The sequence below is a fragment of the Mirounga angustirostris genome, unplaced genomic scaffold (genome assembly GCF_029215605.1).
Source record: "Mirounga angustirostris isolate CCGP_5_RB_7025 unplaced genomic scaffold, mMirAng1.0.hap1 SCAF_3, whole genome shotgun sequence".
Classification (NCBI taxonomy): domain Eukaryota; kingdom Metazoa; phylum Chordata; class Mammalia; order Carnivora; family Phocidae; genus Mirounga; species Mirounga angustirostris.
The window spans coordinates 120,313,029-120,327,393 of NW_026991711.1; the positions used below are offsets into that span (position 1 = coordinate 120,313,029).

General features: G+C 34.6%; 1 protein-coding gene across 2 annotated transcripts in view; it reads left to right on the forward strand.

Annotated features, from left to right (window-relative positions):
- The window catches only part of GALNT13 (polypeptide N-acetylgalactosaminyltransferase 13), a 544,730-nt gene that overhangs the window by 481,839 nt on the left and 48,526 nt on the right, over nt 1-14,365 (forward strand). For both annotated transcript variants that reach the window (XM_045867449.1, XM_045867450.1), the window contains exon 10: nt 9,351-9,490. In XM_045867449.1, coding sequence (XP_045723405.1) covers nt 9,351-9,490 — 140 coding nt within the window. The remainder of the gene's footprint in view (nt 1-9,350; nt 9,491-14,365) is intronic.

The following is a 14,365-nucleotide window of genomic DNA, read 5'->3' on the forward strand; positions in this document are numbered from 1 at the left end:
ACAGAAGTGCGCAGGCTCAGAAAATAACCAGGCTGCTCTGTTATTAGGGGATGATGTACCCCTCGAGGTCCATATCCACAATAAAACCACCACCATTATAAGTAGCACTTAGTGAGCACTTACTACGAATCATGCACTATTTAAGTGTTTTACATGTTAACTCAGTGAATAAGCACAATGACACTCTAAGGAAGGTGCTAGTATCGTGTCCACTTAATAGAGGAAAAGAGCTGAGGCCCCGTGAGGTCCATATATTGCCCAATATTACCCATCTAGTATGTGGCAGAGCAGAATTCACACCCAGGCAGTGAGAACCAGTCTGTAAGTGCACTGGTGTGTTCTTAATTTCCTTTAATCACACCTGCATATAATCAGAATTCTTTCCCTTTGCTGCATAAATAGAGATATTTAAATGCTATGGAAGTCATTCCTTTTGAGAAAAATTATGCACCCTATGTTTACGTTGTTAGACTAGATAATCAAGAATTGACTATGTGTACTTAATATTTCTTTTGAGTTAACATGTTCGATAATATAATCTCAGACATTGTTTGAGTTAATAAGATGGGATTGCCAATTCACGTTAGTTTTTCTGGGTTGTGTTAGTTTTTTTCCTTCATAACTCATAATTCAAAAACATAATTAGATTTCCTTGTTGGCTTTGCAGACAAGAATGCTGACTAAATATAGACTAGGAAGATGCACTTTAATAAATACTAATAATCGTTAATGAGACCAACTAGCATTTTGGAAACAAATTTTGCATAAACTTACTTTCTCCCCCCATATATATATGTATATAGTATATATATAGTAGGTTCAGGACAGAAGAGGAAAATATATATATAACTTTTAATAAGTATAAAGTAGTAATTCTAAGTCATGAAAGCAAATTATATAGTAATTTCTTATAAACACGTATATGTGAGACAAAGAGAGAATGAGATGGAAAGCCCCGGAGGAAAAAGAGAGTATGTACCAGACAGTCGTGAAACTAATATCTAAAGAATGTCCATTGGTGTCAGGTCATGTTCTAGGGACTGAACATAAACACATCAACAAATATGTGTTTGTGTTTCATACCATTTTCTTGGTTTAATTAAAATCTTAAGATAGAAACTAGCTAATGAAAAAAATTGAACAGTATATTTATTTATTATTTATAAATTTATTAATTAAAAAAATTGGGGGGCATCTGGGTGGCTCAGTTGGGAATCCCATCCCAATACACCACATTTAAATTAAAACCCCATTTAAGAAGTTCACAGGGATCATAGCAGGAAGCCTGGCTGGAGAGGGCGTGCCTGCAGGAGAATGCTGGGACTGCACCCCGGAGGGGCCTGCAGGTGTCTGTGTATCTAGGCTGGGGTTCACAGGAGGGACATGGCATCTGCCAGCTCTTTTGTTCTTGGAGTAGTCTCCCAAGGATCCCTGCCCCTCCAACACAGGCTTTGAGATTAGTAAATAAATCTCCCTCCTGTTTACACCAGGCATTTTTCAACCTGTTGCTTCTATGCTGTATCTCAGCCTGCTGATTTTTTCTAAAGTTGCAGGTGTTAAGCCCTGCTGATTATAAGAACTTATGAAATTAGGCCCCTCTGGTTTTCAAAGCCAAATGTTATGGGGCTTCGGCTTCCCTTTGTGAGTTGCCCATGCCCGGAGTGCCCAGGGTGAGGGTCTGTTTCTTTCCCCTCTCTGTCCCCATGTCTTCCCTCTCGCCTCTGTGCAGTCCTGAGGGTCCATTTAGCTCCCGACTGCCTCTCTGACCTTCCTACCCTCTTTGATGTGGCCTCTTCTCTACATTTAGCTGTGGAGAGTCTGTTCTGCCATTCTTCAGGTTGCTTTCCAGGTTATTTACAGGAATGTGGCTGTTACCTAGTTGTATTCTTGTGATAAGATGAGCTTAGCATCCTTGTACTTTGCCATCTTCCCTGAAAGTCACTAGTAATCAGTTTTAAATAGTAATGTGATAACATTTATCTCCACATAATAGAAAGTGGTAAACTAAAGGATAAATTAAAATAGTCAGTGTTCTGGAAGGGAAATTAGCTTCTTACACCATAAGACAGTGTATGAATTTGAACAATTTTCTGAAAAGCAGGCTAGTAATATATATATTTTTTAAAGTCTTGAAATCAGCATATAATTTATGAAAATATATTGCTTCTAAAAATTATCTTAATGAAACAATCAAGGGCATAATAAAAAATATACAAAGATGTTCATTGATTTTAAAGTCCAAAATTAGTAACAACTTGAATGTCCAAATATAGGACATTGGTTAAATAAGTTATTACCAATTTGTAAAATAGAACAACACAGAGGCATTAAAAACAAAGTTACAGAAGAATTTAGAGAACTTGAAAAGTGTTCATGACATACTGTCTTAGGGGAAAAGTATCTTATAGTTATCCATAAATAGAAGTCTAGAAAAATCATTACCATAAGGTAAATATAGTCATATTACAAGTGATTTTTATTTTACTTTTCATAGTTGTTAATGTTTTAGAATTCAGCAATGAATACATATTTTTCAAATAATTATAAGAAGTTTTTAGAAGACCAATATACAAATTGTATGCAAATTTTTCCTTACTCCTGGGGATAAAAAAAATGCATACAAGTACAGCAGTAGTACTTTTATTGTTTCAAAATCTCCTTTGGATTTTCCATAGAATATATGAGTTATAGAGCAGATGACTACATATTCTGGCTATTCTAGCTTCTAAAAGATGGTAAACATTGCCTTAACATCCTTACTTGGAATTTTTTTCCTAGCAGTTACAGATTTTATACTCCATTTGCTTTAACTGATACTAAATTGACCTTTATTTTTAAAGGCCATTGCAAAGATTCACTTTTCTTATTTCCTGTATTCTCATTGATCCGGGATCAAGCAGTTGAATATGAGACTTTTATTGCCAAATTGAACTGAAGTTTGAGGCAATTACCTAGAAACTTCAGCCTCAAGATCTGCCCAAACTTTTGACTATGGGATCAGGCAGACTTAAATATATTGACAAGTTGTCTAATACTTGCAGCTTCTATGTAATATACCTCTCAGTAGAAGCTATGATCTTTGTACCATTCATTATCTCATTTTTATTCCATTAAAATAAAATTGCAGTAATAATAGGAAATGATAAATTCAACAGATAATCACTGTATGTTATTAGCTGGCATGTGCCATCAGCCTGTTAATGTAATTCTGTCCAGTAACTCCTAATGAGTGGTTATGAGTATGGGTAATTTGTGTGCATTTCAAGAATGGAAAAAAATTAAAATGGTGATTTAAAAGAATAGTTTAAAATCAGAAAAATATATGAAGTAATCTGCTAAACCTCTGACACAATATAGTTTTTAGATATTCTAGACTACAATAATCTCTAGGTGGCTTTAAAATGATTTTTTATTATTACTTCTCTTGAGGAGAAAGAAAATGCAGATCCATATCCATAAAGCTCCTGATGATAAATTTTCAAAGTAAATAACAAAATAAAGAAGGTGATTTTCTCTTAATAGGGAATTTTGAAAATATATTAAAAGATTCTGAGCTGAAACTATGTATAATGGTCCACTATAATATACAAGTATATTATTAATATATCATTGTATATAAAAACATTGATTAGCTGCATAGTTTTAATTGTGCTTAAGGAAAAAATAGATTCTTTTTAAAGATTTATTTATTTATTTTAGAGAGAGAGAGCATGCATGCACACGAGTGGGGGGAGGGGTAGAGGGAGAGAATCTTCAAGCAGACTCTCTGATGAGTGAGGAGCCCTGAGGTGGGGCTCAATTCAAGGAACCATGAGATCATGACTTGAGCCAAAATCAGGAGTCAGACGCTTAACCAACTGAACCACCCAGGTGCCTTAAAATAGGAGAATTTTTAAAAGTTTTTTCCTCTCTTTTTTTTTTTAGTAGCAAAGGGAATGTGCTGTTTTTATTTTTCTCAGTGTTTTTGGCTTCATATATAGTTTATTTTATTATAATGTCAATATAATAAAAATTATTTATATTTTTAGTAACATTCTTCTATGTTCTAATACAGACCTAGTTGTTTCAATATATGTATTTTGACAATTAGATATACCATTGATCTACTTAAGCATTCCTGATTAAAGGAAATCATTTCCCCTTTTCTCTGCATTAAGCTATGCTGCATTATGTATTTTTATACAGAAAACTCTAAGCTTTTGTTGGTCTATATCAGGCTATGCTGTCATCAGGACCTTGATTATGGGGAACCAGAACCACAGGCCTCTTAGCTATCTACTAAGGAAGAACTTAACTGAGATTATTATGATCTTCAATCTATCGTCTATTTAAAAATTTAATACATGATTATTCTACATATATAAATTTAATACTACCTTGAAGTAGATTTTTAAATGATGACTAGAGGACAGGTTATTAAATAAAATATAACAAACCTGTATGTGTTATCATTTACTTACTAATCACACCTGCAAACTGGGAGTTAATTAAAATACTCTTTTTAACTTATTCTGAAGCTTTATTTAATTGTCAGAGTTTTCTCAGGGTTTGTGCAAGTCCTACTGAAAGACTTACCTTAAAAACTTGCAACTTTTATAAGTTGCCTTTGAAAAAAAATAATAACACATTAAGATTCATTCTGTTGCAACATTCCTCCCTCACCCCAGTCTATTTTTGTCATAGCATGTATCACCTTCTGATGTATTACTGTACATGTCTCCCTCCTCTAGGATGTAAACTCCATAGAGGAAGATTTTTTTTAAGATTTTATTTGTTTGACAGAGAGAGACACAGCGAGAGAGGGAACACAAGCAGGGGGAGCGGGAGAGGGAGAAGCAGGCTTCCCGCCGAGCAGGGCGCCTGATGTGGCACTCGATCCCAGGACCCTGGGATCATGACCTGAGCCGAATGCAGACAGTTAATGACTGAGCCACCCAGGTGCCCTGAGGAAGATATATTTAATTTGTTTTGTTCACTGATATATCCCAAGTGCCTAGAAAATGTGCCTTGTATATAGTTGGAACACAATAAATATCTGCTGACTTAATCTTGTCTTGGCCTCTGCTCTGTATTTTTGTCTTTTCTTCACTTTCTCTTCCCATCTGTTTACCTCAGTCCTGTATTGGTGTCATTGTCTTAGGCATTCTCTATATGGTAGCCTCCAAAGCTCCAGGTTTAAGTCATCTTTACAGCTAGCAACTAGAGAGGAAATAGAGCTTCAACTTCCTAATAGTCCTAGGAAGTTCTCAGAATATATATTTTTATTAAGCTAGCTGGTTCATAGGCTCATTCCTGAGCCAATCATTATGATGGGTTATGTGTAGGATGGAAAAATGGAACGCTTTGATTGTCTTGGGTGTTACTTGAATGTAGTAAAGGACAACTCACGGAAGTTCCTGGTTAATACCATTCTAGACAGGAAAAAGGACAAGTACAAAGACATGAATTGGGAATGAACTTGGCATGTTTGAAGAAAACTAAAGAAAAAGGGGTGCCTGGGTGGCTCAGTCAGTTAAGCGTCTGACTCTTGGTTTTGGCTCAGGTCATGATCTCACGGGTCGTGAGAATGAGCCCTGCTTTGGACTCCATGCTCAGCGGGGAGTCTGGTTGAAGATTCTCTCCCTCTGCCCTTCCCTCCACGCATGCATGCATGCTCTCTCTCTCTCTAAAATAAATAAATAAATCATTAAGAAAAAAGGCAAAGAAAAAAACAAAAAAGCCAGTGTGGCCACAATGAAGTGATTATAGATGATTAGGTCATAGAGATAATCAAGAATCATTTCATGAAGGATCTTAGACAATGGTTAAGATATTGTCAATTATTCCTAGCACAATGAAAAATTCATTAGAAGCTTTGGAGCAGGATAGTGACATGACTTTCTTTGTATTTCAAATATATTGTCCAGGGAACAGGCAATAGCCAATAAAGGATAGATGGAGAAATGTAAGATGTCAGGGGAACTAGTTAGAAGTCTATTACAATATTAGTTTAGTCAAGAGATGAGAGATTATGTAACCAGGATGGCAAAGGGGATGTTAGAGGGACTGAGGATGTATCGAACAAATAGGAATTGCTAATGAGCTGAATATGTGAGTGTGAGAGAAAGATAATTACTCTTATATTGTTGCCCTGAGAAAATGGGTGGATTTTTGTGGTAGTTGCTGAAATGGAGAACCTCGGAGAAGGATGAAGTTGGAAAATCAAGAGGACAGTTTTGGACATGTTAAATTTGAGATGCCTATTTAAGATCCCAGTAAAATTGTTGGGTAAACAATTGGATGAGCTATTTTGGAGAGGTTTGGGTTGTAGATAACAGTTTGGAAAACAAGCGAGAGTGTATTTCAAGCCATGGAAATGAATAATTCGGGCTCTACTTCATGGTCTTTCCATGACACAGGCTAACAAAGGCTTCACCATCTTGAACATCTTGAAGCCATACCAGCTGTGGTACAAGGCCTCCTCAGTCCCTGTAGTAATGGGAAAAAGAACCAGAGGGTCTCATACCAGGTCTTCTGGTCTTTAAGACAAGACTACTAGGGATTTACCCAAAGGATACAAAGATACTGATTCGAAGGGACACATGCATCCTGATGTTTACAGCAGCATTATCAACAATAGCTAAATTATGGAAAGAGCCCAAATGCCCATCAACTGATAAATGGATAAAGAAGAAGTGGTATGCATATACAATGGAATATTATTCAGCCATTAAAAAAAGAAATCTTGCCAATTGCAATGACTTGGATGGAGCTAGGGAGTATAATGCTAAGCAAAATAAGTCAGTCAGTGAAAGACAAATACCATATGATTTCACTCTTATGTGGCATTTAAGAAACAAAACAAATGAGCAAAGGAAAAAAAAAGAAACAGACTCTTTAACTATAGAGAACACACTGATGGTTATATGTAAGTGATGCATCACTAGATTCTACTTCTGAAACCAATAGTACACTATATGTTAACTAACTAGAATTTAAATAAAAACCATCAGTGTGTTCTCTGTAGTTAAGAGTCTGTTTCTTGGTTTCTCTCTCTTTTCTTTGCTCATTTGTTTCTTAAATTGGACCAACTGTTTGAGAGGGTTCCTTTTTCTCCACATCCTTACCAACACTTGTTTCTTGTGTTTTTAATATCCACCATTCTGACAGGTGTGATGTAATATCTCATTGTAGTTTTGATTTGCATTTCCCTGATGATAAGTGACAATGAGCACCTTTTCATGTGTCTGTTGGCCATCTGTATATCTTCTTTGGAGAAATATCTGTTCATGTCTTCTGCCTTAATTTTTGAGTGTTGAGTTTTATAACTTCTTTATGTATTTTGGATACTAACCCTCATAGTATCTCACTTCTATGTTGGAAAATATAGCTATAGAGGGAAAAAACATCCTCACCAAAATATCAAGATAAGTCCACAGTATTTTTATGCTTTTCTAACAGTAATTAAAGTAATTATCTAGGACTAAGACAAAACTCATGTTGTAGTGGCAATGCCAAGGGGCAGCTTAGGGGTGATAGGGTAAACAGGTTTTAGCTTTTCTCAATAGTGTCTGTCATTTTATACCAACCAAATCTTTGCCAAATCTGATGTGGGCAATTAATATTTTCTCTTATCTAATGTAAAATATATGCAAATGAATCTTTAAACTCCTTTCCAATCAGAAAACTGCTCATAAAAGCCTCCTAGGAAATAATTCTGGAGCCAGGACTAATACATTTTAATGATGAAAAAGGAAAGATCCTGATATATAAATAAGCTATCTCAATTACATTTGCCCACCTCAAAAATGAAACAGTAAAACTGATTGTCGAATTAAGTCCTCTGAAGCTACAGTGCCCCTTTTTTTTTCTGGGTCCAATGTAATCTCTTTATATGATTTTCAAGACTATTTATTAGATCACTGCAATTGATATAGCACTTAACACAAAGAGAAATTCTTGTAGTGATCTATTTTGTAAATATTTTTCAGCTTCTTCTTTTGAAGGTTGCACTCCAGATTGCAAGTTCTGAATACGATTATTTTGAAAGCAAATATTTATGTGCTTAAAAAGTCCAAAGACCTTTTTGTTTTCTGTTCAAACACCAGCTAGAAAAATCAATATGGTCTTTTAGAAGGAAATGGTTTGGCTGCTTAAGCATCATCAGGATGCTTTCTAACAACACTAAATCATTTAATTTTGGAAAAACAAAAACTAAGAAGAATTTTTAAGGAACAGTGAGGAAATGGGGAAACTAAGAGGTGATGAGAGCTTCAAGAGTGTTGCCACTTTTCAATACATTGACTCAAATAATGGCATTAGTTACAGACATCTGCATTGTCTAAACAATTATTCATTGTTTTATAGAATGATTGTTAGGTTTTACTGTTTGGCTGGGATAGAATATACTAAATACTGGGCCTTTTTTTTTTTTTTCCTGTGCCCAAGTCTGGTTGCTTACTCATCTTAAAGAAACATGTTAAACACAGACTTGTCAAAAATAATCTAAGAAAGGCAATCTTCTCACAGTTATTTAGTCATTTCAGGCAAATCATTTTTAACATTGATAGTAGTGAGCAAATCACATCACCATGGTATTTTTATATAAAAATTAGTAGCATTGTTGTTTAATTCTCAACTAGCCAGCATCATTTTATGATCATCAATGGAAATATTCCTTTTAACTTCATATATTCTCCTATTATATGAATTGAAATTAAGTAATTTTAATGTACACATGTGAGTATAAGCCATTTCCTTATTTAGCTTACTTATTTACTAACTTGCTTATCCAAGAATTTGAGGTGGCTCATATTAACTCATAAAATAATACAGGAAAAAAATAAAGAAAAAATCAGGTTTGTGGTAAACCTAGATAGAATAAAAGTTCAAGAAGAAGAGAGAAAGTTAGAACACCTAAGTGTTCATTGTGAGGATCATATTTATATAAATTTATCATGAAATCTACAATGGTGAATAAAAGACCCTAGGAAAATCTGAGGATTAGAATGTTTATTAAAGAGAAACAGCCACATTATCACACAGCTCAGTTAAGCTTTCATTATGAGATGCTAAATTAATACCAATTTACACTTATTTGATTAATTATTCCATCTAAGAAGTATAAGTACTTGGTGATAAATACTTGCATTTGAAAAGCCATAGCCAAAGGAAAAGCTGTTTTTTATATCTATTTCATGTACTAATTGTTGCTAGTAAGAAAATCAGTGTAATAGCAGCTGCATATGCAATTGAATTTGATGGAATTAGAATAGAGGGGGAAAAAAGCTGACAGCAAAGTAAACAGAGCGAAACCGTACTAAATCAAAAATAGCACAAACTGATTTGTGTGTTTCTCTGAAAAATTCCAGGTGTTGTCAAAGTGGATTATGGAGATGTGTCAGTCAGAAAAACACTAAGAGAAAATCTGAAGTGTAAGCCCTTTTCTTGGTACCTTGAAAACATCTATCCGGACTCCCAGATCCCAAGACGTTATTACTCACTTGGTGAGGTATGCATTATTTATTTTGGTTAAGTTATAAATATATTTTGCAAATGGAGCAATTTCTAAAGAGCTCAATATTTTTTATGTTATGAATAAAATGCTTTCAGGTTTTTAAATAGATCTATTTTAAATAACTTCTCAAGTCATTTATGGTCTCAAGGACCATAAAGGTCTTTATCACTGAGATTTGCAAAAGTAAGGGGATAGTTTAAGACTAAATAGTATTTTCTTGTTTCTTTACCAACAGTTCAGAAACTTTTTGGTCATATGGACTTTACACTCTTAAAATTTACTGTGAACCCCAAGAGCTTTGGTTTAGGTGGGTTAAAACTATTAATATTTAATGTATTGAAACTAAACCTGAGAACTGTAAAACCCATTTATTAATTCATTAAAAACAATGTTATCCATTACATGTTAATATAAGTAATGCATGTTTAAAAATAAATATATTTTCCAAAGAAAATCAAATAGCAAGATTAGCATCAATTATATTTTTGTGAATTGCATTACTGTCTGGCCTAATAGAAGTTAACTAGAGTCTGTTTTGGTATTCAGTCTACTGTAATATCACACACCCTGTAGCCTCTGAGAGACTCCTTGTACTTCATGAGAAGTGAGAGTGAAAACTGCAAGGAATAGCTTAGTGTTAAAACAGTGTTGACTTTGTAGGCCCATTGAAAACCATTGATCCTCTACCATTGTTTTCCAAAATATCTATTTTTAAAATTTTTTAAATTTAAATTCAGTTGATTAACATAAAATGTATTACTGGTTTCAGAGGTAGAGGTCAGTGATTCATCAGTCTTATTATATAATACCCAGTGCTCATCATATCATGTGCCCTCCTTAATGTGTTTCCCAAAATATCTACTATCTGTAAAAATACATAGGTGGCTTCATTATGACTATATAAACATATTCATAATATATATTCAGTTGCTCAAAATAAGAGCCATTCCTTTATGAATTGTATGTCCCGAATTGGTAATTTCCCACTTAATAAGGATCAGTTTTGGGAATCAAAACTAATTTAATATTGGTTGTAATTAAAGCATTTTGACAGAAATGATACAATGCACTTGGAAAATATTTACTGATTAAGTTTGTCCTTAGGTTGAAACTGCCATTTTCTTAGGTCATAATAGTAGAATATCTGAAAATGTGTAGAGTACAATGTAGCACTTTTTCGGTTCATTTGCCAAAAATAACGCTCTATAACTTATCCACTCTGTCACTTTAATCCATAAACATAATTTATGATTAACTAGAAAATAATTGAAGCAAAAAATACTGAGACCGAGTGGACCCCACAGAAGTGTTTTTTAAAGGCTGTTTTTCTGTGTCCACGTCCCTGCTCTAGTTGTCAAATCCCCTCTTCCTTATTAGCCATGTAATATCTCTTTATAGAATCTTTCAGTTTACATATATTCAACCTTAATCTGAATAATGTAGTGCAAAGATTTGCGTGTAGTAACAGTGAATGTATGACTTTCTTTTTTTTTTTTAAGATTTATTTATTTATTTTGGAGAGAAATAGCATGGGGGAGGGGCAGAAGGAAAGGGACAGTGGGAGAAAGAAGCAGACTCCCCGCTGATCCCAAAGCCCAGCATGGGGCTCGATCTCAAGACCCTGAGATTATGACCTGAGCCGAAATCGGAGTTGGCTGCTTAATTGACTGAGCCACCCAGGCGCCCCTGTACAACTTTCTAAGTTTGACTCTAGTTACTTAATAGTCCTGTGCCTCAGGGTTTTATTTTTGTTTGTTTGTTTGTCTGTTTGCTTTTATTAAGGGGGAGGGTTGTTGCCATTGTTTTCAAATAATGTGACATTTCTATTTAAGCACTAATGTTACAGGGATTTATATTCGATACATACATTATATGAGTCCTTTTTAAACTAGAACACTCTTTACATGCTAGTTATTATGATCTAGTGCTTCTGAGATCCCCAATATCTAATACTTTCATTTCTTTACTGAAAAGTGTTTGAACAGTTGTGAACCCGACTTGTACCCTAAGAAGAAGGGCATGTTTCTTTTCTTGTCATAGAATGTTGCTCCTGCTGCAGTCAGGGGACCCAGCTGATGAGTGAACATTGATTACTTTTTCTAAAAGGAGGTATAACCGGGGCCTATAATGAAACAGATATGAGTAAGGTGGACTTTTTAGAAATTTTCTGGGGCCTCCGGAGTGACTCCTGAGAAGAACTCTGAAACAGAACCTAGATGTTTACTTCTGTGTTAAAAATCCAATTTTGTGGTTTCCTGCACTACATCAAGGAAACCTAATTAACTGACTTCCCGAAAAAGTAAAAATACAGTGTGGGCAAATTCCTTTGTACAACCTACTGATTTTTAATTAGCTGCCTTCTGTGATAGATCAGGTGGCCATATTTTAATGTATAGAAATAGTTTGAAAGAAAGAGACTACCTTTCTGGGTTTTTGAAACATATCCAAGAAGAGACAGCTTGTTAGTATTAAAAAAATACCAGGCCTTGGAGGCAAGCAGAGGAAGGTTTAAATCCTGACCTCATAGCCTAAGACTTGAGTGGCTCTAGGTCTCCTCTCTTGTCCCTGTTGGCAGTGTGAAGATAATCATAAAGGGATATAGTGATGGAAGATCTAGAGCATTTAGCACAATGCCTGGCAAGAAGGAGTAGCAGCACCCGTAGAAATAGTTATTATAATTATTATAGCTACCATTTACTGATTTCTTATTAAGTCAAACATTATGCTAGATGCTTTATAACAATTATATTATTTAAAAATCTCAACTCCATGATCCCAATTTAAAATGGAAACTGACATGTAGAAAGTTTATATGATTCACCTACGGGTCATTGAGCTCGCTATTAAAGTCAGGATTCAAATAGATCTAAGTCTGACACTAATGCTCACTTTTTCTTTAAGCTAGAAAGACAAAATAGGTTGTATTATTATAGTTTATTCAAAATGCTTTTGTCACATAAGAGGTGAAGCTGGAACCTATATGTTACATGCTAAGGATGCAAAGTCAAATAAGCGAAGCCCTTTCCTCTTAAGCCATTCTACTGAAATGGGGGCAGGAGAGATGGCAAAAAAGAAACAAATAGTTAAGAAATTCAGACAATTAGGGTCATCTGAGTGGCTCAATCAGTTAAGCATCCAACTCTTGATTTTGGCCCAGGTTACGATCTTGGGGTCGTGGGATCAAGCCCTGGGTTGGGCTCCGCACTCAGCGGGGAGACTGCTTGAGATTCTCTCTCCCTCTTCCTCCACTCCTCCCCGCACCCACCCCCCGTGCTCTCTCTCAAATAAATAAATAAATCTTTAAAAAAAAATTCAGAGAAATAAAAGATGCCCCACATGAAGTATATAGTCATGCTATAAACTGCTTCTTCAAAAATCCTAATAAATTAAAAAAAATCTGTGAGATGAGTTAAGTTTTAAACTTCATGGGATATTATTGTGCTGTAGTTTTCCACTTTAAAACCAGCCCTTAAGAGATGCAATCCAGCATCTGTTTCCATGGAAACAGAAGGACAAGCTTACCAAGCACTACTTCCTGATTTGATTTTGCAAAGTCATGTATACATAATTTAAGATGGGCATTTTGATAATGAGTTTGGGATGAACTGTTAATGGACAACAGACTTTTACTTAAAGCTTTTTCTTTCTTACTGCCTGCCATTAACCATTTTTAGAAGAAAGTAAAAAGCTATCTTTCCTTATATATGAGGGTTTTTTTTTTTTTCAGACACTTAGAGCCTCAAAGTGGTATTAGGTGTCCAACCTACTTATCAAGACAACAAATTATTTCTTTGTGATACATATATTTTTCATATGTACTCATCACTTAATTTAAAATGAAATTGGTAGGATTTAACGATTTACAACTTCCTTAAGTTTCAATGTTGTTCAAAGCCTATTATTTAATATTCCTGTGTATTGGTGAATATAAATTTTTCTCTGTCAATTTCTCTTTTTATAACTTTCTTGGCTGTATTGGAATATGCAGATATGATATTCAGTTTCTCATTATCCTGTATCAGCACTATATAATCATTAGGAAAATTATTGATATCAGTATCTTACTTTGTTATGTTTGAATTTTATTCAGGTAATTGAAATATTCTTTAACCAGCCCATGAATTACATGCAATTTCCAATGCGAAGTTAAAAGCTGTGCAATTGCTTTGAACTAAAACCTTTAAGTAGCTTAATGAAGCATGTGCTTTTAGGCGCAGTAAGCATATCATAATGGAATAAGGAAGTCAAGTTCTTTGCAGCATTAAATTCTTTAACTAGACCTTTAGCTTATATAGATTTAGCATGTCAAGTTTTGATCTTGTAAATATAAAGGCAAATTCAAGTATGATAAGATTGAAAAGCGGGATTCTAAAGTCATAATGCTTCAAATTTGGGGGCCTATGACAAGCCAGCATTTTGAGAAAAAAAAAAAAATGTATTGTGAGCTATGTAGGGCAACAGGGAGAAGTGGATTTGTGTAACCAAGTGACTTAACTCTTGGGGCTTACAATTTACATTTGCTTACAATTTACATCTGGCTTAGAAGATGTTTAGGCATTAGTCTCTGCATTTAGGATTGCCTACTCAACCTCAGAACTCCTTTTTCCTTTTGTGTCCTTTAACCATAATAGCTAGTTAAGGTTCTGGTACATATTATTAGTACTGTATCCCATAAATGTTGTTAAAAAGCAAATTTATGTAACTAAAAATAGGCACTTGAAGCTGTTTGGCCGCAGGGATTAAGGGTACAATCTGTGACTGCCAAATGCAAATGCTAAAACGCTTAGAGATTTACCCTTGCTTGGTAATCAGATCTATTTATAGATTCACAGTCTTCCTGACCTTTCACTAGGATAACCAGTGAGGAAG